At 38.8% G+C, this 27,076-nt stretch overlaps 1 protein-coding gene across 1 annotated transcript; it reads right to left on the bottom strand.

The window, feature by feature from the left end:
• Window positions 1-2,639: 2,639 nt before the first annotated feature.
• SLC39A8 (solute carrier family 39 member 8) lies at window positions 2,640-26,244 on the bottom strand. Its single transcript, XM_066317871.1, has 8 exons — window positions 25,980-26,244; window positions 19,012-19,180; window positions 14,811-14,980; window positions 14,219-14,341; window positions 12,903-13,070; window positions 6,337-6,544; window positions 5,637-5,821; window positions 2,640-2,997 (listed from the first exon to the last, which is right to left on the bottom strand). Exons 1-8 carry the CDS (start codon window positions 26,154-26,156, stop codon window positions 2,851-2,853), a joined length of 1,347 nt encoding a protein of 448 aa, XP_066173968.1. The 5' UTR covers window positions 26,157-26,244; the 3' UTR covers window positions 2,640-2,850.
• Window positions 26,245-27,076: the final 832 nt, after the last annotated feature.

Genomic DNA, 27,076 nt, shown 5'->3' with positions numbered 1-27,076 from the left:
GTCCTCAGTCAGGAACTCTTATTTCTCTAAAGGAAATCAAATTTGGATCCTATGAATCCTTCACAGATGCATTCATTCAGAGCAGCAGTTAATAGCTGTATTATGGAGAATTACATTATTGCCTAAATTCATAAATTCGAGCAACATCTTTCTTGCAGTTCACTTCCTGTGACATTCTGTATCTCCTATTTATACCTCAAACCTTACTGTAGCACTTAGCTTTTAAATGGAAGAAGCTGCAGAAACTGTGGAGGGTATTTAAATTAGGATGAAGCACTGTGATCATAATATCAATGATAACACATGTAATTACATTATATACCTTCTATAATATAATTACTATATATAATTACTACATATATCTTCTTCAAAAGCACTGTAATAAAGAAAAAAAAAAAAAAAAAAAAGAGATACAATATATTGGGTACAAAAGAAATGTAGTATGGATTAACCCCCTAAACTAGAATGTAGCCTTGCCTTTGACAGGTGCATTACATCTACTGCCAGTAGATTTATGCCTTTCTCTCTAATCTTCATTCCAGCAACTCCTGTCAGCTTGACACACCTGTATGTTTTGAATTGAACTGCAAGACAAGGAGATGAGTTTCTTCTCGGATTGTAGAGAGATAACTTGCTCATCAAGTGTAAGAGCTGTTAAGGCATCTACAGCATTCCTGGAAAGAATGGAATATTATAGTAAAATAATATCATAGTAAAATAAAAATCAAGAACTACAACAGCCATTTGGTGTATATGCATATATGAAATTATTTGCTGGCACCTACCAATCCATAGAGCAACAGCCTGGAGAAGGAAATCCAAGTCAGTGCCCTGCTCTGCAAATCTTGGAAATCATTTGGAATCCTAGAATTGGAATAGATGTATTTTATATGTACTGGACAAAGATAATAGCGAAGATATACAGACAAATCTCCTCACACAGAAATCAAAAAGCTTTCTTATGTACTAAATATCCCACTAGCACAAAAGGCAAGTTGTTTTGTGACTAAAGCACTGTGCTCAAAATAAAACTTTGTTCCATCTCTAGTCTGCTCTGTGATCTAAAAGTAGGTTATTCCAATGACTTGCTTGTCTCAGTTTTTGCTCCTTAGGGAATTAACAAAAATCAAGTCTCCTTTGCAAATGTTTGGATTTAAAGGTGAAAACTACTGCTCAGAGATATTATTAAAATAATCTCATGAACTCTGAATGGTCACATTGTTTTAGGAAGTCTACGAACATTCATAGTTACTATAACACATCATTGTCATACACAAGAGTAACATTTACAAACAGCTTATATCCAAGAAATCAACAAAGAAAAAATTAAAAGAAAAACATGGTGGACTCTTCTTCACAGAAACTTAGTAGGCAAAAAATTACTAATAAATGCTTTTTTCATACAGCAAGTATCATTTGTTACTATATTTACATTTTAACATTTACAACATATTTTAAAGTATTATTTACAACTCCTGTGTGGCTTGCTTTAAAGCTTTTATTAAACAGACACTTAAAGAAGCTATTTTTTCCTAAATAAAGTATTCAAATAAAGATTCGAATAAAGTATTAAAATAGATACGTTACCTGGTAGAAAAAAAAATTTAATATAGAATTAAAAATAAAATAGTTGTACCTTTCTACAGCAAGGAAATACATCAAAACCCAGTATCTCCTTTGAAGCTGTAAAACTTTCTTAAAAATCAATGAAAAAAGTAGCTTACTGGAGAATACCACCACTTCCTTCAAAGCAAAGTGGTGATTGAAATGGAATGTATTTTTTTCCTTGTGCTCATCTTACAACAAATTAGTAATGAGTAGATGAATTGTTTATTTCAGAAGAACTCATATATATAAGCAGGATTTTAGAAAGTTCACACGCAACAGATTGTGGTAAGAATTTGTATATTTTATTATCATTTCATTCCACCCAACTGCACACAAAGAAATCATTCAAATTATGAAGAAAGCATACTGGAATGTTGATTTTAGTAGGGTTTTTTTCCTAAATTTTCCTTTTTAAGACTAAAAAACTGATTTTTAAAGGGGATATATGTGAAACTTCAGTATAAAACTTTATTATTTTCATAGAATACACAATACTTGAACATTTTTAAAGTACTCAATGTTTCTAAAATACTATGGAGTTGATAAACAGTCATAAATTTAACACAGGTTCCCTCTAATTAAAAAAAGTGGTTCTCAACATAAATCAACAATTCCCTAGTGCACTTACAATGAGAAAAGATCAAAAGCAGGAACTGGTATCTTTCCTTCCAGTGTTAATCAGTAATTAAAAATCATAGTTTCATTAGTACCGACTATGAAATGGTTTGATTTTTTTTTTCTTTTTTTTGGTGGGGAACGAAGATGTTATACAGACAAATCCTGCAACAAAAGTCATAAAGATTAACCAGTTTTGAAACTGCTTGCCTTCATCACAGTTATAAAAAAAGACATGAAACTGTATTATTTTCTTTTAAATACACATCTTCCTTGTAGAGCTCAGCTTTCAGTTGGTCTGGAGTTGCCTATAGTCACATGTATTGCATAATTTTACTGGCCAAGTAACACCCTTCCTCTATGACAGTTCAGATCTGTCTGATAATTTTAAGTGGAAATAAAAAATATTAGCATAATTTTATTTTTTGCATCGTACAGAAGATGACAGCTCCTACTATTCGGTTCAACTGCAAGTCCTAAAGAAGAATTTCCTGAATTTGGGGCAAGAGGGACAGGATGGGCCTTGCCACCATTTCAAAACTAAGTAGATTAAATGAATGTCCCTGTATGGATTTCAAGTGTCTTCCATTTGCAATTTACTTGATGTCTCCAGTCCTGATTCCATTTTCACAGCTCAATATTTCCTGCATACAAGGTAATCATCAGGATAGCAGTAAACCCCGTTAGTAAACCAGCGTTCTGAATAAGGAAGAATGTAAGATCTGTCTTTCTTCCCGTCACTTTCTCCCGCAGCATATCGTTCATCTCTGGGAACTGAAAAAAAGGATTTTTAGGTAAGTATTGCCATCTCGTGGTAGCATGCTTAATTTAAGGCATTAAGAACTGAACTATACTGCTAGTCTGAATATTAGAACTAACAGAGGGCCAAGGCAGTCACAGGAAAATATCACCCTAGTTGACCTGAAAAACTACTCCACCAAGGATGGTAAGATGAAATAGTGTTTTGTTACTGTTACTGTGGCTTCATCTGGTTGTGTCTCATACAAATTTTCCCTTTTTGATTCCAGCAGCCTCCTAGGTTCCAATTGTTGGTCCACATGTTGCTAGAAGCAGCTGCCCTTGTATTTTTAAATGCTTTGTTTCTTCCTTCACTGCTATAAAGAGAAATTTTTGTTTGGGAAGCAGAAGATTAGAATTCTTCTTTATCTAAGGCAGAATGAAGTGAAGATGAAAACACAGACAACCCCTCAGAAATTAGAAACCTTTTACATGTCTGGTGAGCTCGTCAGGTCAAGCCATGTGGAAGAGGAAGATGACTGGTGTGAAACTGGTGATAACAGATGCAATGTGACATTACAGTGCCATGAAGGGATTCTTCATTCCATAACATACATCTTAATAGTTAACACAAGAGCAAAGGGTGCCTGATCCGCTGCTAGCTGCAGAAACAAAGATATTGCCTCTGGAACCAGTGGAGGTGATGGCAGAAGAGCACAGGCATGGAATGATTCAGGGTACATGTTTGCTGCAGGTAAAGTCAACTACAGTGGCTTTTGAGAAATAAGCCTTAAAGTATTCTGTTCTGCTGAGAATAGTATAACAAGAATACAATGAAGACAGTTTATTTCAGCCCTAGCTAGGAAGCCTTCAGGCTGGGTGACTCAGAAACTGTATCCTTCTTCGATCTCACAACACAAAAACAGCCACTGAAGGTAATGCAATTCTTGAAGAACAGGCAAAGGTTAGCAGGAAGAGCCCAAAGCTTCTCAGAAATCGTTTCCAGATTTCCGTCACACTCTTGCACAACAGTGCAAAACCAGATTATCTTCATGCCACACAGCAAGGCTCATCTGTGCACACACCTCAGAGTACATTCCCACCTGCCCACAGCCTCCCCACTCAGTGATCCTATTGGCAGAGTTTGGACCATGCCAATACTGGCAGGAAAAAGGAACAGTAAAAAGAAAAGGAGGAAGGTATGACATTCCAGTTAATCCTACCTGCTTCTGGACAAGCAAACCAGAAGTGTGTGAAAATCGTAAGAAAGTGGAAAGCCAGATCTCTGTACAGAGCACTTCAATACCCTATTTCAGACTTTTCAAGGGAAGAAAAATTCAGATAGGTAATTGATACAATCCAAAAACCTATAAAAAGAAAGAGAGGGTACAGGGAGAGAGAGAGATAGAGAGGAACAGAGAGAACAGAACAACAGATACAAAGAAAAGAATGTTACCTACTTTGATGGATTTAACAAACTTGAGTCACTATAAGTTTATGCCATGAATTTTACACATCAGAGTTCAGTACATTACTATTCATTATATGAGTGAAGCTAAATGAAAGGCACTAGCTATTAAGGTACTGTAAGCTTATAAAATAAACTACTTATATTGTTTATAACTCTAAGAACTTATAAAACCCTGTACTAGTACCTAAACTATAACAGAATTTAATGAAAAAGTGACTATAAATATATAACAGTTCTTAAATGCACATGGAACGAAACTGGGGTCTCAAATCTTTTCTGATTCAAGCCTCACTCTTCCATCCTCTTCTTCAAATGGATTCTCATGTGGCAGATGTAGAAAACTTTTGCCCCTGCTGCATCTGTTCTTACAAGACTAAACTAAACATAATAAAAGTTAAAATTCTTGAGAGATCTCTCTCGTTCTGAGACAAAAAGGAAATTATGGAATATTGCTAAGTGCCTGCGAATCCAGATTTTTTTTTCCCAAAAAATGTCTAAATATGATTTGAATTTTGGCACAATTTCTTTTTCTTATATCTTTTAGCACACGAAAAATAAATGGTAGACTGTGTATTTTGAATAGAACTCAGCAAATTTTTCTGTCTGAACCACAAAAATGAGGATGGTACTATTTAATTTAAACCAGCATAGAATTTAAATCAAGTTTTTCATTATCACTGTGGTTACACAACACCTTTCATTCAACTCAAAACTTAATATTTAACTCCATTCTGTTTACCTTTCTTTTCTTGTTTTTCTTTCACAACATGGTTTAAATAGACAAATTAACCTTTTACAATAGAAAGGTGGAACGGTGTGACACTTCAAAATGCTGAAACAAAATATTTATACAATTTTTACTCCTTGATTAAACCAGGCCAAGTTCATGAAAGGCTTGTCTCTGTCTAAAACCGCTTTTCAATATTAATATGATGAGGTGAAAGGTTTTGTGTTTCATGAATAAACATAACTTGTTACTGATGGGTAAGGCTTTATAAAGCCTCACCTATCGGTAACAATAACTACTTGTGCACCTCCATTAAGAGTTTAAATTATTATATTCTACTATTATTATTATTATCATTATCATTAGTCACCAGCATGAGAAGGAGAAAATATGAAATGCTGCTGGAGAGAGGCTTAGTGGAGTACATGGGGTTTTTTTGCAGAGAGATAAATAACTGAAAGTGAAATTATATCTCACCATATCTGCCAGAGAGATGTACAGGAACATTCCACCAGCTATAGCGAAGATGATGTTAGGAGCGAAGTTGTTGCCTACTAATATTCCAAAGGCCAACCCAATGTAACAAGAACATGCAGACAGGAAATTGAAAAAGAGAGCCTGCCGAGTGCTCATTCCTGCATTAAGCAAGATGACAAAATCTCCTAAAAGAATAAAAAAAGAGAAAGCCATTTTCAGAAAATTATATTGTGGTTATTTTCTGATTGCAAAGTAAGTCTGAAGAAAATACATTACTTGCATACACATTATAACCCTGTGTTGTTTTTTCTTTGTTCAAATACGTGATGAGATTTTCCCTTCAATTCTAAGGAAACTGAAATATTCTAAATAAATAGTGATGCAAGATTGAGCTAAGAGCACAGGAGCACACGACTACCTATGATGATTTTTTGTTTTAAAATGAATTAATACAACACTGTATGCAGCATATATAAACAGGATAATTAGTACCTGTCCAATATATGGTCCCAGCTTCCACCCACCTGCACTTGGGAACCTCCTGTGCCAGATGTGTGTTTTGGTGCTCAGTAACTTTTTGATGAGTATTTTTTGTATTAATTTGTCTAACTTTCTTTCAACCTCTGCCAACTTTACGCCAACACAACCACCTACAACAGTGATTTCCACAGTAAATAACATGTGCAATAAAGTTCCTTACCCAGTTCATGAGGAAACTCTTCACACAAGATGGCTATGGAGGTACTAAGCCCTTGAAGCAGAGACAAAGTGAAAGAAGCCCCAATAGCCAAGCCATCTATGAAATTATGTACGGCATCACTCAGTGTCACCATCCAAGCAATGGTCCCGATCTTTGACAGTGGACGCCCCTTAAGACACTTGCATAAGCTGCTTTGGGTGGCTTCTTCCTGAAAAAAAAAAATAATAAAACAATTACTCAAAACACCAACTAAAGAAGCCAATGAATCTTTAAATTATAAATAAATTTAAAGATATTTCTCTCTATAAATGAACACCAAATATAAACTCAAGCATTGCTGCATATGGAGACCAAATTGCTTTGCCCAAGAAGAAAATGGCACAGCAGTAGCACCAAACGTTTTCTGTTTCAACAAGGTAACACACAGGACCCAATCACCCTCTTGACTGCAGTGTCACCTGGTTACCCTTCAGCTGAGACAGGAAGCACAATGATCTGAATGGCTTTCTGGAGTCTCTGTCAGATATAGACAGTCCCAAGCCTCCTCTGCCACCTCTGTACATGCATGTACAGTCAGAAAGATGTGATCTCAGTGACTGGCAGCATCTGTATTTAAAACAACTGGCACAAGGTCATGGTCTCAGAGACACACTCAGCTACCAGAGTAACAGAATTCCATCTACATGATATATATGATGTGTCTATACTGTAGAATGTGTCTACAGTAGAGACACATTCAGATATTCCCTAAAGTTGATTTCTAATTTTAGGCAATGATAGTCAAGTCCAGCTATTCAAATTAGTTTCTACAAAGTGAATGTTTAATAAAAACAGTGCTGGCTAATTTTGACTGCACAGCTAAAGGCTCAGAGTGTGAAATCAACAAGCTAATATAAAACTGCAATGCACATACACTCCAGGGATCTCACTAATTCTTCCCAGAAGTGGAAGTAATTTATACATGCGGTGCCATGAAATAATGAAAAAACTGAACATGCATAAAAGGAACTGCCATTTTAACTGGGAGCACAAACTAAGCTCCCCTAAAAGTTCCTGGTGATCCATTTGATGAATTTCTGTACATACATACTGTATTTACAGAATATTTGGAAGCATTATAGTATTCCCCCCTCTTTAAAAATTGCTTCTAAAGTATTAACTAGTGCTTACTCCTGAATATATAAGCAGTAATATATACATCTGTGTGCCTGTAGACATACATAGCACGGATTAGTTAAGGCTGGAAGAGACCACAGTGGCTCATCTGGTCCAACATCCCTCCTCAAACACATGGCACAGGATTGCATCCAGGCAGTTCTTGAATGTCTCCAGTGAGAAAGGGTCCACAGCCTCTCTGGGCAATCTGTTCCAGTGCTCAGTCACCCACATAGCAAAGCAGTTCTTCATGTTCAGGTGGAACTTCTGTGCATCAGTTTCCGCCTGTTGCCTCTTGTTGTATTGCTTGACATCACTGAGCAGAGCCTGGTTCTGTCCTCTTCACACCCTCCCTTCAGATAACTCACAGACATTGATGAGTTTCCTTCTCTGTCATCTCTTCTCAAGGCTGAACAGGCCCACCTCCCTCAGCCTTTCCTCATAGGAGATGCTCCAGTCCCCTCATTGCCTTGGTGGTCTCTGCTGGACCCACTCCAGGAGCTCCATGTCCCTCCTGTGCTGAGGAGCCCAGAGCTGGACACAGAACTCCAGATGTGCCTCACCAGGGCTGAGCAGAGGGACAGGATCACCTCCCTCAACCTGTGGCACTGCTCTTCCTGATGCACCCCAGGATGCCAATGGCCTTCTTGGACACAAAGGCACACTTTTTGGCTCATGGACAGTTTTTGTTCTCCACCAGGGCACCCAGGTGTTTCTCTGCAGAGCTGCTTTCCGACAGATCAACCCCCAGCCTGTGCTGGTGCCTGGGGTTATTCCTTCCCAGGTGCAGGACAGTGCATCTGCCTTTGTTGGTTTCAGGAGGCTCTGCTCTGCCCATCTCTCCGACCTGTCGAGGCCCTTCTGAAGGGCTGCACAGCACTGTGGGGTATTGGCCACTCCTCACAGCTTTGTGCCATCGGTGAACTCGCTCAGAAGGGTCGGATACCTCCTGAGCGAGTTCACTGATGGCACAAGCCTTCAGCCAAGGTTAAACAAGGTTAAACATCAAACCTTGATGAATAGGTTGAACAATACAAGGCCCAGTACTGAACCCTGGGGGACACCACTAGTGACACTGCCAAAAGCATTGTTTAAGTTAGGAAAGGCAATATCCACTGCTCTCCCCTCATCCACACACATCTCCACTTCTTGAAGTAGAAGCATATAGAGGAACACCTCTTTCTCCTCAGGAGAAGATTAAAGAGTACCCTAAGAAATTTTCTTTAGTTATTAAAAAGAATGTTGCAAATTGTTTAAATTTTGCTATATGCAAATTCTACCAGGCAAACTGAGTTTTGAACTTCAAGGAAATAAAACAATTAATAAATTCTTACAAAATCTTAAAAGACAGAGCTATAAGGTCTGTTACATGATTTGCGTACAGGACTCTTATCTGATTACATTCTTGTATGTAGGAGGTGTCTTGGGACAGGACAAAAGTTCAGGTCAGGAATTTCTGAGTCAGATGCCTACTGCACTGCCTGGAACTCATAGGTAATAAAGCCTTGGTTGAGTAGTGCCAAAACTGCCACAAAGCAGCTCCTATTCAGTCCACAGGAAGTTCTGAACTTATATTTTTAAATGTTAAAATGAGTAATGGTATCAAGAAGTCGGGAATTCCCCTGCTGACTCAAACACATAGATTTTAGATTTGTACTACATGCTTGCCCCCCTAGTTTTTGAACGCTTTCCTCTCAACATTTCCTCTTACACAAGCAGGGCAAATCATTTTTTTGAGATTATTAATTTGTACCTGTACTATTTCTGTTTCAGATAGGATCACTTACAACTAATAGATCTCTCTCTTAATCCATGAAGACAAGCTGAATGTCACTTTAAGAAAGAAGTATTACAAAGTAAGCCATACAAAATATATGTGTATAAGAAAACCCAAATACAATTAGCAAAGCTCTTCCACCAATTCATCCAGCTTCCTGAGCTAAAGATCTGTTCTCTGTTTTTTTCTGTAGACCATTCTTCAAGCTGACTACAAATTGGAGGAAGCATTGTTTTGTAGATCATCCTGATTTCTGCCTAAAGCACACCATCTTTCTTGTGCATGTTTCTAGCTTCACTGAGTAAAGGGAGTTTGATCTAGTGCATAAATTTTGATTTTAAATAATCCACCTGTTTTTTCCACAAAAAAAATCTCATTTTAAGTAATTGCAATTAATTTAGGGTACCAGTACTGATTTACTTCTAAACATTACTTTCTGGATCCCAAATTTCAAAATGCAGAAACAACTGCAGTTTCTCTGACACTTCAGTTTATATATATATGTGTGTGTGTGTGTGTGTATTTGGCTATCTGCCATTTACATTTACTGTGTAGCTCTGAAGTATCATAGTTCTTACATGTAATCCATTTTAAATAATGTCTTGACAACTTCTCTAAATGATATAAAGTACAATGAAATTGCTTTTCTGGATTTACATTCTGAACTTTACTGGATCACATATCCAGTACAAGTAGATGAATGAGTAATAAATATTCTTCATATTTAAGATAAGGCAGACTACTGACAATATACCCTACAAACACTAGGATTCCTAAGCAAAAAATTAACAATATCTGCCTCCTCTGGACGATTTTCACTATGTCATGGTAGTTTAGAAGACACCAAAAGAGATGTCAGCTAAGGAGCTCTGTAATACCCAGCTGGACTATCAGGTTTCATTTTTATTAATTATTACTGCAGGTCTACATCATTTGTATCTCCACAGTTTATAGTAAACCTAACATATGGTTTTATGCTCTTATAAACACAGGGGGCTTTTTAAAAAAGTAATGGCCTCTCCTTCATTCCCAAACTAAAGAAATTATACAGAGACTCTCTTATTTTATCCTATGATATCTCAGATTACTATTACTATTTCCAATGCATGTCTGATTCCCCAGATATGAACCAGACATGTCCTCTGGAAGAGCCCACAGGACCAAGAAGGAATCCTGACACTGCCTCCAGGCAATAAATAAAGGCACTGTAAAGTTTTGTTATACAACTCTAACAATCTGCACTCAAGAACACAGACATTTCACCAATTTGTCTCTAAAAAAACTTTCCTTCAAAGTTTCTGTTGTCAAGCCATATTTCAATGCATAGATACAAACTCTGGGTAGAGCACAAATGCTTCCAAGGTTGCACTTACTGCTGCAAGTGAAAACAGAAAGTAGATGACTAATTAAACATTTACTCTGGCAGTCAATCCCTTCTGGCATTAAAGGAGAGAATATAGCTGGATCTCCATGGCTGAAAACAGTTACCACACCTTGGCACAATCAAGCTTCAAACTTCCTCTTTAAAGCCTTCATTTTGCTTTCCGACTACTCTGTATTTTTTATGAGGACACATTAAAATTCTCTTTGGTACATGTTAGCTTATTCCCAATGGTTTTGTCTTAAATGCCACATTCTTGTAAAGCTGAATGTGTACCTACCCTCCTGTCATTACCCTAACTGCCCCAAAGCACCTCAGCCACACTGGCCCTCCCCTGACCCAGACCCTTTGAACCTCACTGGAGGAGGACAAAAGCAGTAATGGGTTTTCTGTTGCTACACAATATTGTAGAATCATTAGGTTACACTTCTAAGATCATCAAGTCCAACCATTAACCTAACACTCCCAAGTCCACCACTAATCCATATCCCTAAGCAACACCTTTCAAACACCTCCAGAGATGGTGATTCCACCACTTCCCTGGGCAATCTGTTCCAATGCTTCACAACCCTTGCTGTGAAGAACTTTCTCCTAATATCCAATCTAAACCTCCCCTAGCACAACTTGAATCTGTTTCCTCTTGTCCTGTCGCTGAATATTGAAAAGAAGACACCAACTCCCACCTGGCTATAATCTCCTTTTGGATAGTTGCAGAAAGTGATAAGGTACCCCTCAAACCTCTTTACTTTAGGCTAAGCAATCCCAGCTCCCTCAGCTGCTCCTCACAGGGCTCATGCTCCAACTCTTTCACCAGCTTTGCTGCCCTGCTTGGGACACTCTCCAGCACCTCAATGTCTTTCTTGTAGTGAGGGACCCAAAACTGAACACAGGCTCCAAGGGGCAGGCTCAGCAGTGCCACAGGGGAATGATCACCTCCCTAGACCTCCTGGCTGCATTGCTTCTGTCTCTGCAGAGAGTAGATGCTTCTTTTACTTGTTTTATAAATCTACAAAATAAAACTTACAGACACTCGTAATACTAATTCCCTCCTGGTGCCCACGTAATTTTAATAATTAAGTATGTCTCTTCTAGCTTTTAAGATGTTCAGTATCCACCACACTTCACAACATTTCTATGGTAAGAACAAGTACAATTTTGGTGGTTTAAACTGCGTGCATCAAATGCCCTGTGAGGTTGCAGGGTCAATGCAGAACTCCCAGATTTTCTCCTGGCTGTTATGGACTGCCTCTGGCTTGCTCTCCTGCTTGCTCCTCTCTGCTCCCCACAACTAACTTACTGGCTAATAAAAATAGATAGCAAACCAAAAATCTCTACTATGAAAAAAGTCTGCCTTAAGACAACTGAAATTTTTTTCTATGTGCTTTTAATGTTTTGGGGGGTTTTTGGTTTTTTGTTTTGTTTTGTTTTTTGTTTTTTTTTTTTTTTTTTTTTTTTTTTTTTTTTTTTTTTTTTTTTTTTTTTTTTTTTTTTTTAATAAGAGACAGTACTGCTCCTCCCTGCACAGTACTGCTCCTCTCTACACATGGAAAAATACTAAAGAAGCACAAAACTTTCTCTTCCTACTTCCATTTTCTTCTCAGACAGAGGGAAGTTTTATTTGCAGTATGAAAACAAACACAAAGAAATACAGAGAACAAATCTGAAAGATAATAATACTTAAACCAGGAGGAGTGGCTTCTGTCTCAACATATGACCTCCATGATTCCCACATTATCCAAATACACTGCATTATCACAAGCAGTGCTCATGATATACTGCCTGAAAGTTACTGTACTAGTTTTTCTCTTTAATCATTGATTCAGAAGAATCAGGTTCTCACACTTAATGGCTTTTATGTCTGGAGGAACAAAATACAGATAATTTTGTATGATCAACATTATCACAAAAGTAAAACAAAGTCTTTATTTATTACTCTTTAAGCAAAACAGTAGCAACAACAGAACCAAAATTAGCCAAATTAAATACAAATCCAAATCTGATTAGATACATCTCTCTGTTCAACCCATTCCAACAATGATATAACTCTTTTTGTTGGCTACAAATTGAGTGTGTCGTCCAGTTTTTTCAAGCTTGCCCCAAAACCCTGTATTTTTTCATAGGGTTCAACCAAATTATAAGCTGCAAGTCTACAAAAAAAGGTAACAAAAGTAATAAAAATTCATACTAACTCTCCCCCCACATATATGCTTATATAATTGGCAGAGATAAAATAAAGAGACACAATTTTCATACCTGTGCTGAGACCACACTGATGCTGTCAAAACCAAGATTCCCATTGCTCTCTATGACAGCTGAATTTGCATAACACACGCCCCCATTGCTGGATGATGGTGGTTTGGGCGAGTTAGTCTTATCCTGAGAATGATTCTCTTCTCCATTTTCAAAGTAATTATGGCCAGTCTAGGTGACAAATAAACAAGTAGGTAGCTAATTAAAACAAAAGCAAAATAGCAATGTCAGAAAATAAATACAAAAATGAAAAGGTGTGAGGGAGATCATATTCATGCTGCCTTGCTTTCAACACCAAGTGATTGCTGAAATGAATAGCAGTGAACATTTAATTTTTTTAATGAACTTCAAACATATCTAAGTTCCTAACTTATCTCTTTTATCTAATCAGAAAACATGGGAGAGCTTTTATTTTTATACCTTTGTGTAGAACCTCCCAAGCCAACCTAACCAAAAGCGATCAGCATCTGCTAGTTATTCATGGTTGCTTGTCAGACAGAGCTTCTTAGCCTTTGTCTGTTTACATAAATATAGAAAAACAAACTCATTTTTTCTATTTCTAGCTATTGCAAATGAGGGACAGTTCATCATCAGAATTTTCAGTATCAGCAACACTTTGGGAGAAGAAAACTGAAGAGAGGTTAGAGTAAGAAGACAGGGAAGTTTCCTTCCACTAGTAGTAAACAGGCAGGACGAAAAATGTTGAGACACCCTTCTCTGAGACAAATTCAGCCTTACTCAGATGAACACAGAGAAGACAAGTACTCTGACACAGGGGTAGAAAACAGAGCCCTAGGCAAGAGGAGACAATGGCAGTGTTCACTGAAGCAGGTCTGTGTACCAGAGCTTGGGCAAACACTGAGCTGAAGTTACTGAAAACCAGAGTCAGGCCATAACAGCACAGCTGCCCTTTGCAGATGTGACCAAGGTGTATTTGTCACACTGATTTCTCCTGCCCGAAGAGGAGGTCCACAGGCAGACTTCATTCTCTCCACCTCTTGAATAGTTCCACATTTTTCTGATGTGCTCAGCTACACAGCAACAACCTGGTTGTTGAGAGCAACTGCAGCATATACCAAAGAGAGCAGACCACACTCACATCTGATTCCATTCCTAGAGCTGCTTGTAACTCCCTCAAAAAAGTGAGATTTCTTCCCCTATTCATATAGGTTTTAAACAGATATATCAGCAACATATAGTAGGCTGAATGCCTCAGATGAAATAGAACACCCCCCACATTATTTATCTAGCAAGTATTTCACAAAATGTGACAAGTACATTAAGGTGAGGCTCATTCAGTTAGTGATAGGTTTCATTACCTTGTTATAGAGCTTTAGTATCACTTTAAGAATCCTTTCCACAAAGAAGAGAATATAGAATCCTCCAAACACAGCAACAGCTTTCTCAACATAGTTATCTACTTTTGGGTCAAACCCAAACGCCTAATAGAGAAGAAAAAAGCAATGCAAATTAGTCTGTAATCTTAGCACATTTCCAGAAAAACAAACAAACATCACACTACACAGATACCCCTCTATTACAAAATCTGTCTCTATACCAATCATTGGTTTCCATGAGCAGATATTGTAAAAGATTCTGATCTCATTACATTTTTTAAACTTGGACAAAATGTTAATGGTGTAGTCTATTAAAGTTCACTACAACTTCATCCAAAATATTTCTCTTTTTGTTTAGAGGCAGAATAGCCCTTGGTCCTTCCCAATGAACAACAAGACATAGATCTTGATGGCTCTGACACATTCCAGAGAGGGATCATAACTAATGGCACCAAAGCCCACACTAAACTCTTTGGAGATGGCAACCCACACACAGAACCCCACAGCATCATGCTTTTAAAATCAATGCACTTTAGAAACTAGTGTGCAAACCAAATAGATTCTCCTTGCTTACCTCTGGAATGAGCTGGAAAATTGCATTAGAAAAGAGAGTACCAATGGCCAAGCCCACAAAGTAAGTTAAGACCTTGGGGAAATATGACTTCTTTAAGAGAGGAGTTAAAATCAATCCCAGAAGTGATGCCAAGTTAATGATAGACACAGCCAGGAATCCGAATCCCCAGACTGTAGATAAACAAAGAGAAATACAAAATATATTAATGTAACAGCCACTTCAGTCTGATTGTGATTTCTCTAATTGCTAAATTGGCATGGAACTGGTAAAAGAGTCATTCCTTGGTTGAAATTAAAACCCGCTAATATAAAATTTTTAAAACGCATAGGCAGTTAAGACACATATGTGCAGAAAAGAAATATCTGAAAATGCTTTCTGGGACAACCATATTAAAAATGGAAACCTTGTTAGTAGAATATATGAGCTCGCCTATCTGCTGCTAATATAAATGAGGTTTCTCTACAGTCAATGAAGAGTAAAAATTGAGGCTTAGGCCAATAGTTGAAGCAGCTATAGCATAAAGAAAAAACAAAACTTCCTACTAGCCCCAGAGTCAGATCCAACTGACATTTACTTCTAAGAAACTCCATGACAAAAAGACTGTTGTCTTGGCTGTACTAGATATAAAACCCCTTCCTGATAAAGAACGACTCCTTCAAACCACCCTGAGGTGGTATCTCAGCTCCTAACCCTCCTCCCTCCTTTTCTCATTCAAAGAAATTTTCCTGGCTGAGAATGCTACCCATCACTATTTATCAACAGGTGAGGTGATAGATAGCTGATAGTTGAGCTAATTATAACAGAGAAAAAAAATGGGTAAAAAAAGAGGTTCTAGGTTCAAAAAGAAGGACGTGATGTAGGTATGCAAAGGGAAAAACCTTTCCTAAGAATCAGTAAATGAACCACGGCTCAGCATAATTTTGTTTCCTTCACCATAAGCTTAATCTCAGATACTTAGTGTTCAGGCACCAGGACTTGCACAAATCTGTATCATAATTATTCTGGAGCCTGAAATATAGGTTGGGGAGGTGTGGTGTGGTTGCTGTTACTTGTAAGCATTTATAAAGTTGTGCCTCTATGGAGAACATTTTTTCCCAGCGACATCCCAAATTCCTATGAGTACAGAGAAAAACTTTTAAGTTGTTCAAAGAGGTCTACAAGGGTCCCTCAAGTGATGCCACAGAACTATCCCCATGGACAGAGGATTTGTCTTTAAAAATTAACCACAAATAATAATCAGTGCCAACACAACGTTGCCTAGATGAGAACAGTTTCATATAACCCAGAAGGTGTATCATTAAAAGCTTGTATGTATGTAGGGAAGTTACCATAAATTCCTCTCTGCATAGCAGAAACTAACAGATCAGATTATGGTCTGATACTATTTTCTGGAACACAACTGGCAAACACACTGAGCTAGATTCCTCACATGAAAGTGGGATGGCTCTACTCCATACAGAGTCACAATGTTTTTATGAAATTAATTTTATATTATGTCAAGAACAGAAAGCATTAGAAATATTCAAAGCATCTGCAGATGTATCAATGCCAATTACAACATTCATTTGCCAATTTTGAGAGAGCTACACAGAAAGGGGGGAAAACACACAACTAGATATGGGTAGAATCACTAAGCTACATAGATTATTTTTTATTAAACCAAATGACAATTAAGATTGTAACTATATTTTTGAAATCAAATTTATAATAAATGGGTTTCCAGTGTCACTGCGAGTCAGAAAACACTGTCTAAATTTGTAAACAGAAAACATTGTCTAAAGAAGTACAAGTGCCTTTTAGTTTATTGTATGGACATCTACCCATATTCTGTGCAAAAATGCACATTTTAAACTGAGTTTAAAAAATTCCAGGAAAACCAATGTTGTCAAAATTCCTGCATTAAAGGACTGTATTTCACAATATGATGTATGCACTGCTGCCATATAGAATGGTTTTATTCATTAGGACTCCTTCCACACTAGGCTTTTCATGAGTCCACACACCTCAGAAAGCTGGGTAGTCTGACTTTATCTACCAGAGCAGAGCACTCAGATGCAGTCTCTCTCCCCTGAGACTGATGCCTCAGCCAATTTTTGCTAACTACTATTATTTTTTTTCTCCCAACTGTAGCCCAAATAAAGAGAGAGCCAAGATACCCAAAGGCACAAGACATCCAAAAAACAAAACTGCAGGAGTGGAAGTAAGATGCCCTCCTTAGAACACTGCTGCTCAGCACTGAACAGGCAGGTTCAGGCTCTTCCTTAACCTTGTCCTAGGATGAAGAGGAAGTAAGTGCATAAATACCTTTCTGAAGAAGTCAAGCAGAGAACACAGAATGTGTTTGTCTTGGACATGAGGAATGTCACTGGGCAGTTTCAGCTATTTGATGCATCTCTATACACCTCCCCATTATCTTTCAGAGAAGCAAGCAAGGGAGGGACTTGAGTGTGCCCCAGGATCAGATAGGTTTGATGGAATTTTACAATTCCCAGGAAAAAAAGACGTAACATCTGTTGTCTTCCAACTTCTATGATGCTTTGGCATCACTTATTTTTTATTCTGAGTAGCTGTTCCTGAAGCTCACTGAACTGGTTCCTTCTGCACATCTTGTTCCATTTTGGAAGACAGTGTATTGTTGAGAGAGTGGGGAGAAAATTCACATAAGCACAGCTGGAAACAGGCACAGAGGATTTTGCTCCATGGGCAGTAACTGAAATCATCTGGTGTCAATGGTACTGCAATACAGATTCACTCGGTGATGGGCTGGGGGTGTATAAATCAACAGCTGCATTGGGCACAGCCTTTTCTAGGAATCGCTGTTCAAACAGGCACCACTATGTGTCGCAGTGGTTTAAAATGCCCTAACCATGGGCCTTGCAGATTTCTTGTGCTGCAGCCAAGGGAGGGGCAGGGAGAATTCTGACTTGCTTATCTGGCTACTGGACATTGCTTCTGAGATGGCCAGATAAAACAAAAACAGGAGGGATGGTCTAAGAAGCTTAGGAGGTTAACTGTAGGTCAAGGATTCCATGTTCAACCTATATAACCAGCACCCCCCACCCCCCAAAAAAAAAGAACAGATCCTACTGTCCAATGCAGATCTTATGCTTGGTAATATGTGTCTCAGTATGACACAAGCTATCTAGAGTAGTCATGCTAAATTGCCTCTATGGTTTCTAATAGAGTGACTACTCACTTAGAAATCTGATCTTTCACTGACACAGCAAAACATAGCTATGTTTTAGGAATGATCTCTAACTCTTATTAAAGATGATCACCTATATGAATCAGAATTTCATTAATACTAATATTTCAAAAGTTACAAAAAACACTTCTGTATCTCTTCTTATGAATACTGACATCAGGCACTACTAATCCAACACCCTAGCTTTTAACATTAATTCAGCTGACTCCCTTGGAACAGTAAGTTCATTTGGAATACTGACTCAAAGAAATAAGTCATTATATATTTGATCCTTATTAGTGCAAAAAGTGATTTCTTTAATCAGATAAATATTCCTTGTCCAATGCTTTTTACTGCACTGTAGAGTTCTGTGCACAATAAAAATAGAAATAATAGTGAGAAAAAGAGGAAGAAAGATTAAGGCTATTAAACTATGCAACAATCTTCCTCATGGAGGGGTCATCACAGAAGATGACATGAAAGCAGGAGTCAGAATTTGGAAAGAATATGAGTATTTTTCCTCAGTAAACCAGTCCCTTGCTCACCTGACAGTTCCCCTGCAAACAACTCCACTTAAATGCAGTCCAAGTAATTTCAACTTAACCTACCTCCACAAGTGCAGATTCCACCAAGTCTCATTTCCCACTGCAAATCACCTGCACAAACTTCCCTTCTTTTCTTCTATTAATCAGCTTTAAGTACGAGTCCTTACGTTTCAAGGCACAAACCATTATCCAAACAACACAAGTCAGAAAGGCTCTTCCTTAAGTGGGCAAAATATTCCATAACTTTCTAGTCAGTTATTTCATCTTTCTTACAGTATTTTAAATAGATCACTGTTAAGAGATACTAGTTTTGTTTGGATAGTCTGCTAACCTAAACCAGCAGTTTATATTCCCACTTTGGAACCGTATCTTCCCAAACAAGACACTCCTGTTATTTATAGATAAATGCTTACTATTCCTCTAAGAAAACCCCACTCTGGTCACAGCATTAATGCAAGTAATAGTAACTAACCTTGCAAAGAATCTGGTTTAGATGTGTCCGCAAAGCTTTCCTGATGATCACATGGATGAAAAATTAGCTGTTGCAAAACTGCAGGACATATTGTAGAGAAGCTGGAATTTGATATGTGACTGTTGTTTGGTATCCCATGCAAAGAAAAAATTTCTTCACTAGTCAAGCACTGCAACCAAAAGGGATTTTGACAACATATTAATGCAAACCAAAAAATAAGACATACAGTGAGAAATGCAAGAATTACAACATGGAAGTACTCTAATGCATTTTCAGATTTTCAGCAAAGTCTACATAATATACATTGTGCATGAAAATACTGTGATTGCTTGATCTGAAGCAGAAATGATTCAAAGTACTTCAAGTTAGATAAATCACAAATAAAGAAACCACATTTTTAAGAGACATTTGCAGATCTTTTGCCCTGAGAACTTGGACAGTCAAACTTCACAACATATCTGGAAAAATAGCTTCAAGGTACTTAAAACCAAATGTAATCACAAAATAATTAGATTAAAGAGCAGACTAGATACAGTTACAATCTCCGTAACAGAATATGCCAGAAAATGTTTGGTAATTCAGCGACAGCTTATTCCTGTAACTGAGCACTTCTACTTTACAACAATGTTTTTTATTTATTTCCCAAAATTAACTCCTTAAAAAGGTCTAAAGCTATACAGTTTTCATTCATCTTACAGCAATAACTCTTAAGGGCAAACAGTGTCTTGTAAAACCATGAGATAAATTCCTGCTTGGGATCTTCACTTTGCCCTTAGCTCAGATCATAACAGTGTCTGATAGGTCAACAACAAATGTACTTGGCAGAGCTAAACCAGGCCAGGGGCAAGGCAAGGCTGGTCCCTCTGTTTGTCATTTCCAACCAAAAAGATAAAATACAAACAATCAAGTATCATAAAAGATACATCTACAGAAAAATGGAGTGCTTTCATATGAAATGTTCCAAACTGCTGAAATCATTCATCTAACACTTTCTGTTCATTTACATTCTTTATTTCCTACAATGATAAAGGAAAGTGTTCTTTTTCTGGGTGCAAACAATAGTTTTGTGAAGTTATTGCTGCACAACAAACACAACCAGGGTTGAGCCTCAAGACCAAACAAAAAATCAAATGTTTTCTTCTATTTGAGACACCAATTACAGCACAACTCTCCCTGTAGCAAATCTCAGTGTGGTTGCAAGCAGAGAGCACTGGAAGCCTTAGCAAAATAAACATGAATAGTCACTCCCTACTCTTCTTAGTTTTGCCAGCCTTCAGATTCCACAGCACGTCTCCAGTAATTCAACATTATTATTTATAAGGCAATTAACTCCTAGAGATAAGCCAGAGCGATTGCAAGTCATTTATTTCATCAGAGTTGCTTCTGCTCCTGTTAATAAATATTTCTGTCACTGTCCAAAAGGTGAAAGGCATGCAATCATCACCAGAATGTGACTCTCTTTGATTTGCTTGGAGGAAGAGAACATGCAGGCCAATTCAAATAACTTTAGCTAAATTACATCCTGAATGTTCTTCCTCTTTAACAAGCCAGTCTAGCAGAGTACTCAGGCACATGCTTGAACTTAAACCTAACTGCAAATTTTGTTAAGGCCATGAGACCCTGAAGACTCAAATATACAGAAGCAAAGTGCACATAATTTAACCTTTCAATGTCAATACTAATGTCAAAGAGGTATCATGTATAAAATAAACAGAATTTATAACAAAAAATATTTTTTGCTTTAAAACATGTTGCTCCATTTAACCTACATGAAAGTAGTGAATAAAGAAGTCATCCCTGAAGATACAGTCTTTAACAGACCAATACACAAACCACTGGAGCTTTCTAAACTGGTTATGTGTCTAATCATTTTACTCTTAACTCTGCATTTCGAACGATACAAATAATACATGTATTCATGGCTAATATGCCCACAGCAAAATAAATAGTTGTAGACAGTTGTAGTCTACAGAAATAGTTCCTGTATGGTGTTCATTACCAGCTCTCAGAGCCATTACTGTATGTCTGTGGTTAGAAAAATGAGCCAGTCAGAGCTGAGAATTTACACCATAACGATCTCTGAAAGAAATCACCTTTAACTATTTCATTCCTAAAATCCAGAATATAGTATTAGCATTTTTAAATACCAATATGTTAGTATTAACATTAATTCACAAAAATCCAAACAGGTAGGAAAACAGATAATGGAGAAAAACTAAATCAGACACAGCATAAATTAATAAACCTGACATTTGTAACTTTGCCTATACACAAACATGGAAGTGAGAAGTATCATCTGAGAAGAGCTCTTTCATGTGAAACTGAGAAACAGCACTGTATTTAATTACTATTATTATTTTGATCAGGGACAAACCCAAAGGATAATGATTCTTATAAATGATTCATTGTTATAAGTCATACTCTCAGTATACTCCTACATACATCCAAGAGCTAAAAAGCAAGCTTGCATGAGTTCACCAGCACAATTAAAGGATTAATTAAAAGACTGAATCTATTAGAAGCCTTGGACTGGAGCAAGGCATGTTTGCACACTGCAAAACTCAGCATTTATCTTTTCAGGATAAATAAATACATTAACACAGCCACACTGCTGTAAAAACATCAGATATTTACTTTGTGAGACTGATGGACCATCTCATCAGAGAGAAAATTCAGCCTCATGGAACAGGGGACTGAAAATAATGTCCTGACTCACCAAGTCTGGGGTTGTGTCTGTCCCCTGCTGTGCAGCAAGAGCTTATGACAGTGATAAGGTGAGAGGATTTCCTCTAATGTGACTGTCACCATGTGTTTAGTAAACAATTGCAAAAAATATATAACACAACCGATCATCCCTGAACTGTTTAAAAACAATTTTAAAAATGCTTCCATCAAAACTTGGGAGGACTTGAATCATAGATTTTACACAGTTACAGAATACTGAGACTTAGGAAAAAATTAAACTATCAACTAGGTTATTCAAACAGAAGTTTACTTTTACCCTGGTAAGCCTCTCCCAAAAATGATCAAACAATGCTGGATTCTTCTAACTGGAGAAATTAACAAAAATGCTACAGTAACAACCACCTTTTAAATGTACCAGTCCCTTCTCTGATCTTCTGCTGTGTTCTTATCATTGCTTTACCTGTCTTATCTGTAGCATTCCACATATGAAGCACTAAAATACTCAACAGCATCCTGCACTGAAATTTCCAGATGTTGCCAGATTAAATACCAGCCCACCCCACTCCAGGGCTGAGCAGTGGGTCCCACAGTAGCAACAGCAAACAAGAAATGCAGCAAATGCCTATTTAACAAGCTCTTTTTTTTTTGCTGGTTTTTTTTCTTGCCTTTTTTTTTTTTTCTTGCCTTATTTTTTTTTTTTTTTTCTTGCCTTCTTTTTTTTCTTTTTTTTCCTTAACTTAGTCTGGGCATGGATAAGGCGAAATAGAGACATACAGCTGTGCCTTCCTCAGCTTACTTGTAAGAAATGAAAGCACCTAATGCTGATGTGGTAAGACCCTTGTGTCACTTAGGACAGGTAAAAACTGGATGACACAGGTGATCACTCCTTCAGTAAGCAGCACTCCAAGAGAAAGAGTCAGATGAAGCTGCACAAATGCACTTGTGTGCTTTAGGGATTTCACACACCCCACAACATGTGCAAGGCAGCTGTCCATGCTGGGAGCTGAGAACTGTCCACAAACACTGAAATTTGTGGAAAATATTGTAGAAATAAGACACTTAAAGGGTACAACAACAAAGCCTATTTAGCATCTCACTGGCCAGGCAACATTAGGTCATGGTGTTGGATCAAGCAGTACTCTGTCACTCTTGTCTCCATTCTTTCAAAAGGACAAGTTGTAACTAGTGAAAAACTACCAAAAAAATCCTCAAATCAAAGAATATACTAGCCTTGTTCTAGTCTGTCTACTAAAATTACTAGACTTTGACTCATCCTGAGATGAAAAGTAATTATATCTGATTAAAAGTATTAATAAAAAAAAAAGTTCAATTTTGACAAAATATTTTGTTTAAAAATAAAATGCATTACATTAAAACACAGTATTCAGGTATAACAACTAGACTGGCATAAATACAGATTTAAGAAAGACAAAAAGGAAATAGGAGCATGATTTTAGCACCTACCAATTATATCAAAGCATAAAAAAAACGGTGATGTTAGCATGCCTTCTTTCCAATGCCCATTTGCCTTCCAGGTATTTTTTTGTCATTTAGCCCTTTGGCACACACATGTACGGTGGCCATACTACAATGAATTCAGTGATAGAAGATCAAGTATGGTTTCATGGCTTTTACATCTTGCTAACAATGTAAAATACAGAGCGAGTAGTAAGCCATTATATCTATTAAACTGCAATTGCTGATTTTACTCTTATTAGCAGCACTAAAATGTGTGCCAATTCCACAGTAAAAGGTGAAAAAACAGCACTGATCAATATTTGTGCTTGCTCAAGTACCACTTATTTCTCTGACAAGGAGTCTTACCTTACATATTAAGGAAAGGTAATAGAAAAAATGGAAGAGCAAGAAAATAGACACACAAAATAAAAATAATTATAGAAGTGCATGATGAAAGCAAAAAGAGACCAAAAGTACAAAAAATTGGTGACAATTTAATCCAATTTAAAATTTCAAAAGGATGCCCAAAAAATCCAGGTTTTTTTTTTCTACATTAAAAAATTAGCATCTTTACAGACATCATAGGACACAAGTTCCCACAAACACAACAAGTATACACTCAAAGACTATCTTAAATTATTTTACTCTCCCATTTTCTTTTCAAGTGACCTTGGTATCAAACGAAAAAAGAAATCAATCCATCTTCTTTTGGCTTACACACTCAGACTTTCAACCTTCAAGGAAATGGAAGATCTTCTTGTGGATTTTCTCATGAGATTAATAGGTTTACCAAAATTGTTGTGAATGAGACATTAAAACTAAAAATTAATACTGGGATAAAACTACAGACTGTTCCTTCCTGCCAGGTGCTGTATCACCTGTTCCTTACAGACCAGTTCACCACTAAAAATTCCTTCAGGATTGGGATGAGGCACTCTCTAAAGAGCAGGGATATGTTATCTTCATTTGAAGAAAGGCCTGGAAGTCATCCCACCTAGCTCTGGACACAGAAGTTAAGAACTGAAGCCTAAGATAAACCTTGTGCCCTCCTACAGTCAGACACTTTGCAGCCTGAATGGATTCAGCAGCCTTGAGGAAGACCCGAATCACTCTCCAGAGGTATTCACTTGCCTCTGTCAAGAATCAGTAGAGCTTAGGCCTCTGATGCCTTCCAACACCCAAACTTGTATTAGACCATTTCATGTATTCTGTCATAACCAGAAAATGCTGAATTATCAACTTGAAGCACAAAGACTTACGGTGTTTAAAAACAGTCACATAGGATTTACGTGGTGTGAGAATAAATTTGCATGGACCCCCTGCCCCAAGTCATGGACATAGCCAACATCTCTGAGGGATCAAAATGCATTTGCTTTAATGATTCAAGCTGATGGAGCAGCCATAAGGCCAATTTTAAGGAAGAATACAAGTAACTCAGCAAAAAAGTAGAGACATTTCAGTATGATATGCTAAATATTATGCAACATGAACACAATTAGAACAGGCCTGTAAAAAAATTGCTTCAGTTAAACTTCAAGTTACTTATGAGGAACATGCATTTGTAGCAATAAGAAAGAGCATTACTTTTCTCCATTCCATAGCCTGTGCCCAAGCCTATGTACGAGAGCTACGTGCTTTTGCAGATGGAAAACCTGAAGGACTGAAGAATCCACTCATTTCTATGCCCTTTTAAAGAAAGCTGCTTTTCATAGCCATACTCAACACTGCAAACTTGTATTTAGCATGCGTGGCTGTGAATGTTTATATTTGTAACACACTGAGCTGGAACAGTGTTCAATTTGTGAGATTTGAAAGCATCGACTCCTGCAAACATTGCTACGCTTGTACTGAATACGACATTAATTTCAGGGGACTTAAGTCCCCATTAAATCTTTCTAAAACAAAGAGAGCTTATTCAAGGTTTGTCTCCTTCATAGAAAAAGCAGAAGAGCCATGTTAAAAAACAATTCACAAGGTCCCTAGAGCCATCCCTCTTCTGTTTCTTAGGGAGTGGAATCAAACCAGAGAAAACAGTTATTCCAGTTTTCCTCTCATTTTTCGTGACTAACTTTGTGTCTCTGATTTCTGAGCATACGGAAATCGCCACCAATCTCAACATTTCCCTTCAAGGAAATGAATTCAGTCCAGGACAGTCCAGGTAAGTGAAATTACACAGACTAGAAAAGCAGCAATGAGATCTGAGTTTCTTACGGAGACGTTAAACAGAGTACAAATGTTTAAAGAGACGTAATTTTCCAATTATATTCAGTCAGCAAATTAAACATCAGTTTAAAAGGCTTTTGGTAGATTAATTGATGGGTGTACGCTTTGCACTCAACTTAGATAAAAGACGTGAAAATTTCTGGGAAAGTTTCTTTACGCAAGCAGACCCGTTTGTAAAATCGAGTTTTTGCTGTCTCATGACAACAGGATTTTAACAAGTCCTGAAGATTTGCATTTTCAGCTCTCGGAGGGAAACACCAGCCGGTTCTCCCGCACGCCTTGCTGCTGGACAGATGCTATTTAAGCGGGGAAAGCGGCAGTGTAGGAGCCGAGCAGCGAGGACGCAGCGCCAATCCCGGGGCAGCTCGCAGGCGCACGGCAGCTTCTCCAGGCTGCTCTCACCAGCTCACCGGCACCTCTGCCCCCAGCCCGAGCCCACAGCCCCAGCAGACATTTGCTCCCGTCCTCTCTCCCTCCCTCTCCTCACCGTGAGGAGGAAACAGGACGGCGGCGAGGCTTAAGACCGTAGGGAGCTGCCCGGCGGCCGGCGCCCCGAGCCCCGCGCGTTCCCGGCCCGGCGGCGGGGCCCCGGGTGCCGGTACCTGGTTGTGGTGCAGGGCGGCGAGCGGCGGCGGCGAGCCCAGGGCGGGCTCGGCTCTCAGGTGCTGCAGCAGCGCCGAGAGCTGTCCCGCCGACAGGCTGTGGTTGGCCCCGAAGACGCGCAGCACATCGTCGGCGAAGCTGGTCGCGACGGCGGCGGCCGGGATCGGCCCGTCCATCCCGGCGGGACGCGGCGAGTGCGGCGGACGGGCGGCCCCTGCCCACGGGCTCCGCGGGGCGGGAGCGGGCCCCGGCCCCTCCCCGGGGGGCGTAGTGGGGCCGCGGGGCGGGCGGCAGCGCCCGGAGCTCACCGAGCGCCGCCCGAGCCCTGCCGGCCGGGGGCGGAGGGCGGCCGCGGGGCTCTCCCAGATCGCCCCATGCGCGGGCAAACGGGGAGGATGCTAAAGTCCCGGCTGCCACCAAGCCCGGTCCAGGGGCCAAGGGGCACACAGCCATCAAGGTCATTGCCCCGCTGCCGTTCGCAGACGTTCCCAGGCCTTCCCGCCTGCCCCACCTGCCGCGCAGCACGTTGCCCCACACCCAGCTGCCCTGACCCACTGGATGGCAGAAGGGATAATGGAGGCCAAGGTCCAGGCCCAGCCAGGCACACAAGGAATGGCCCCGCCGTACACACCTCACCAGCACTATCTCCAGAGCCGAGGCTCCTGGACCTTGGAATGAGTCCTTCGGTTGGCAGCCAGTTAGGTAACCTGCTTCTCTCAGGTCCCTTCCCTCCCACAGGCTGAGACACGGATTTGTGTCTGGTCTACCTTTTTAGGCAGGATTAGTGCACAACAAACCATGTGATTTCATGCACGCTTCTTAACAAGCAGAGAAAATTGTGACTGGTCACAGGTGTCTTCCTCGGGGCTATTGCTCAAGTGGTTTACATAAAAATGCTCATGCTGCAGGACAGCAGCCCCAGCTCAGCAAAGATCTGTACTAATAAGTTATCCTGTAACTGCCTTATACAAAATTTCTTATACATCCATGTAGTGGGCAAAGAACAGTGTGTTTTCAAGAAGTCTGGGTTTTTTAAAGATTCTCATTTAATATCACTGATGATCTAAATAAGATACATGAGCTGAGGCAGTTGCAG

This window comes from Sylvia atricapilla, chromosome 4, assembly GCF_009819655.1.
Source record: "Sylvia atricapilla isolate bSylAtr1 chromosome 4, bSylAtr1.pri, whole genome shotgun sequence".
NCBI lineage: Eukaryota > Metazoa > Chordata > Aves > Passeriformes > Sylviidae > Sylvia > Sylvia atricapilla.
The sequence above is the reverse complement of the archived record's forward strand: the minus strand, read 5'-3'. Positions and strand labels throughout refer to the sequence as shown.

Bases quoted from the DNA above. Each gene is read 5' to 3' on its own strand.
- SLC39A8 (XM_066317871.1), bottom strand. From the start codon at position 26,156: ATGGACGGGCCGATCCCGGCCGCCGCCGTCGCGACCAGCTTCGCCGAC. The intron at 14,981-19,011 runs GTTAGTTACTAT...GTTTATCTACAG, and splicing joins TAAACCAGATTCTTTGCAAG to TCTGGGGATTCGGATTCCTG. The intron at 13,071-14,218 runs GTAATGAAACCT...TTTGTCACCTAG, and splicing joins TACTAAAGCTCTATAACAAG to ACTGGCCATAATTACTTTGA.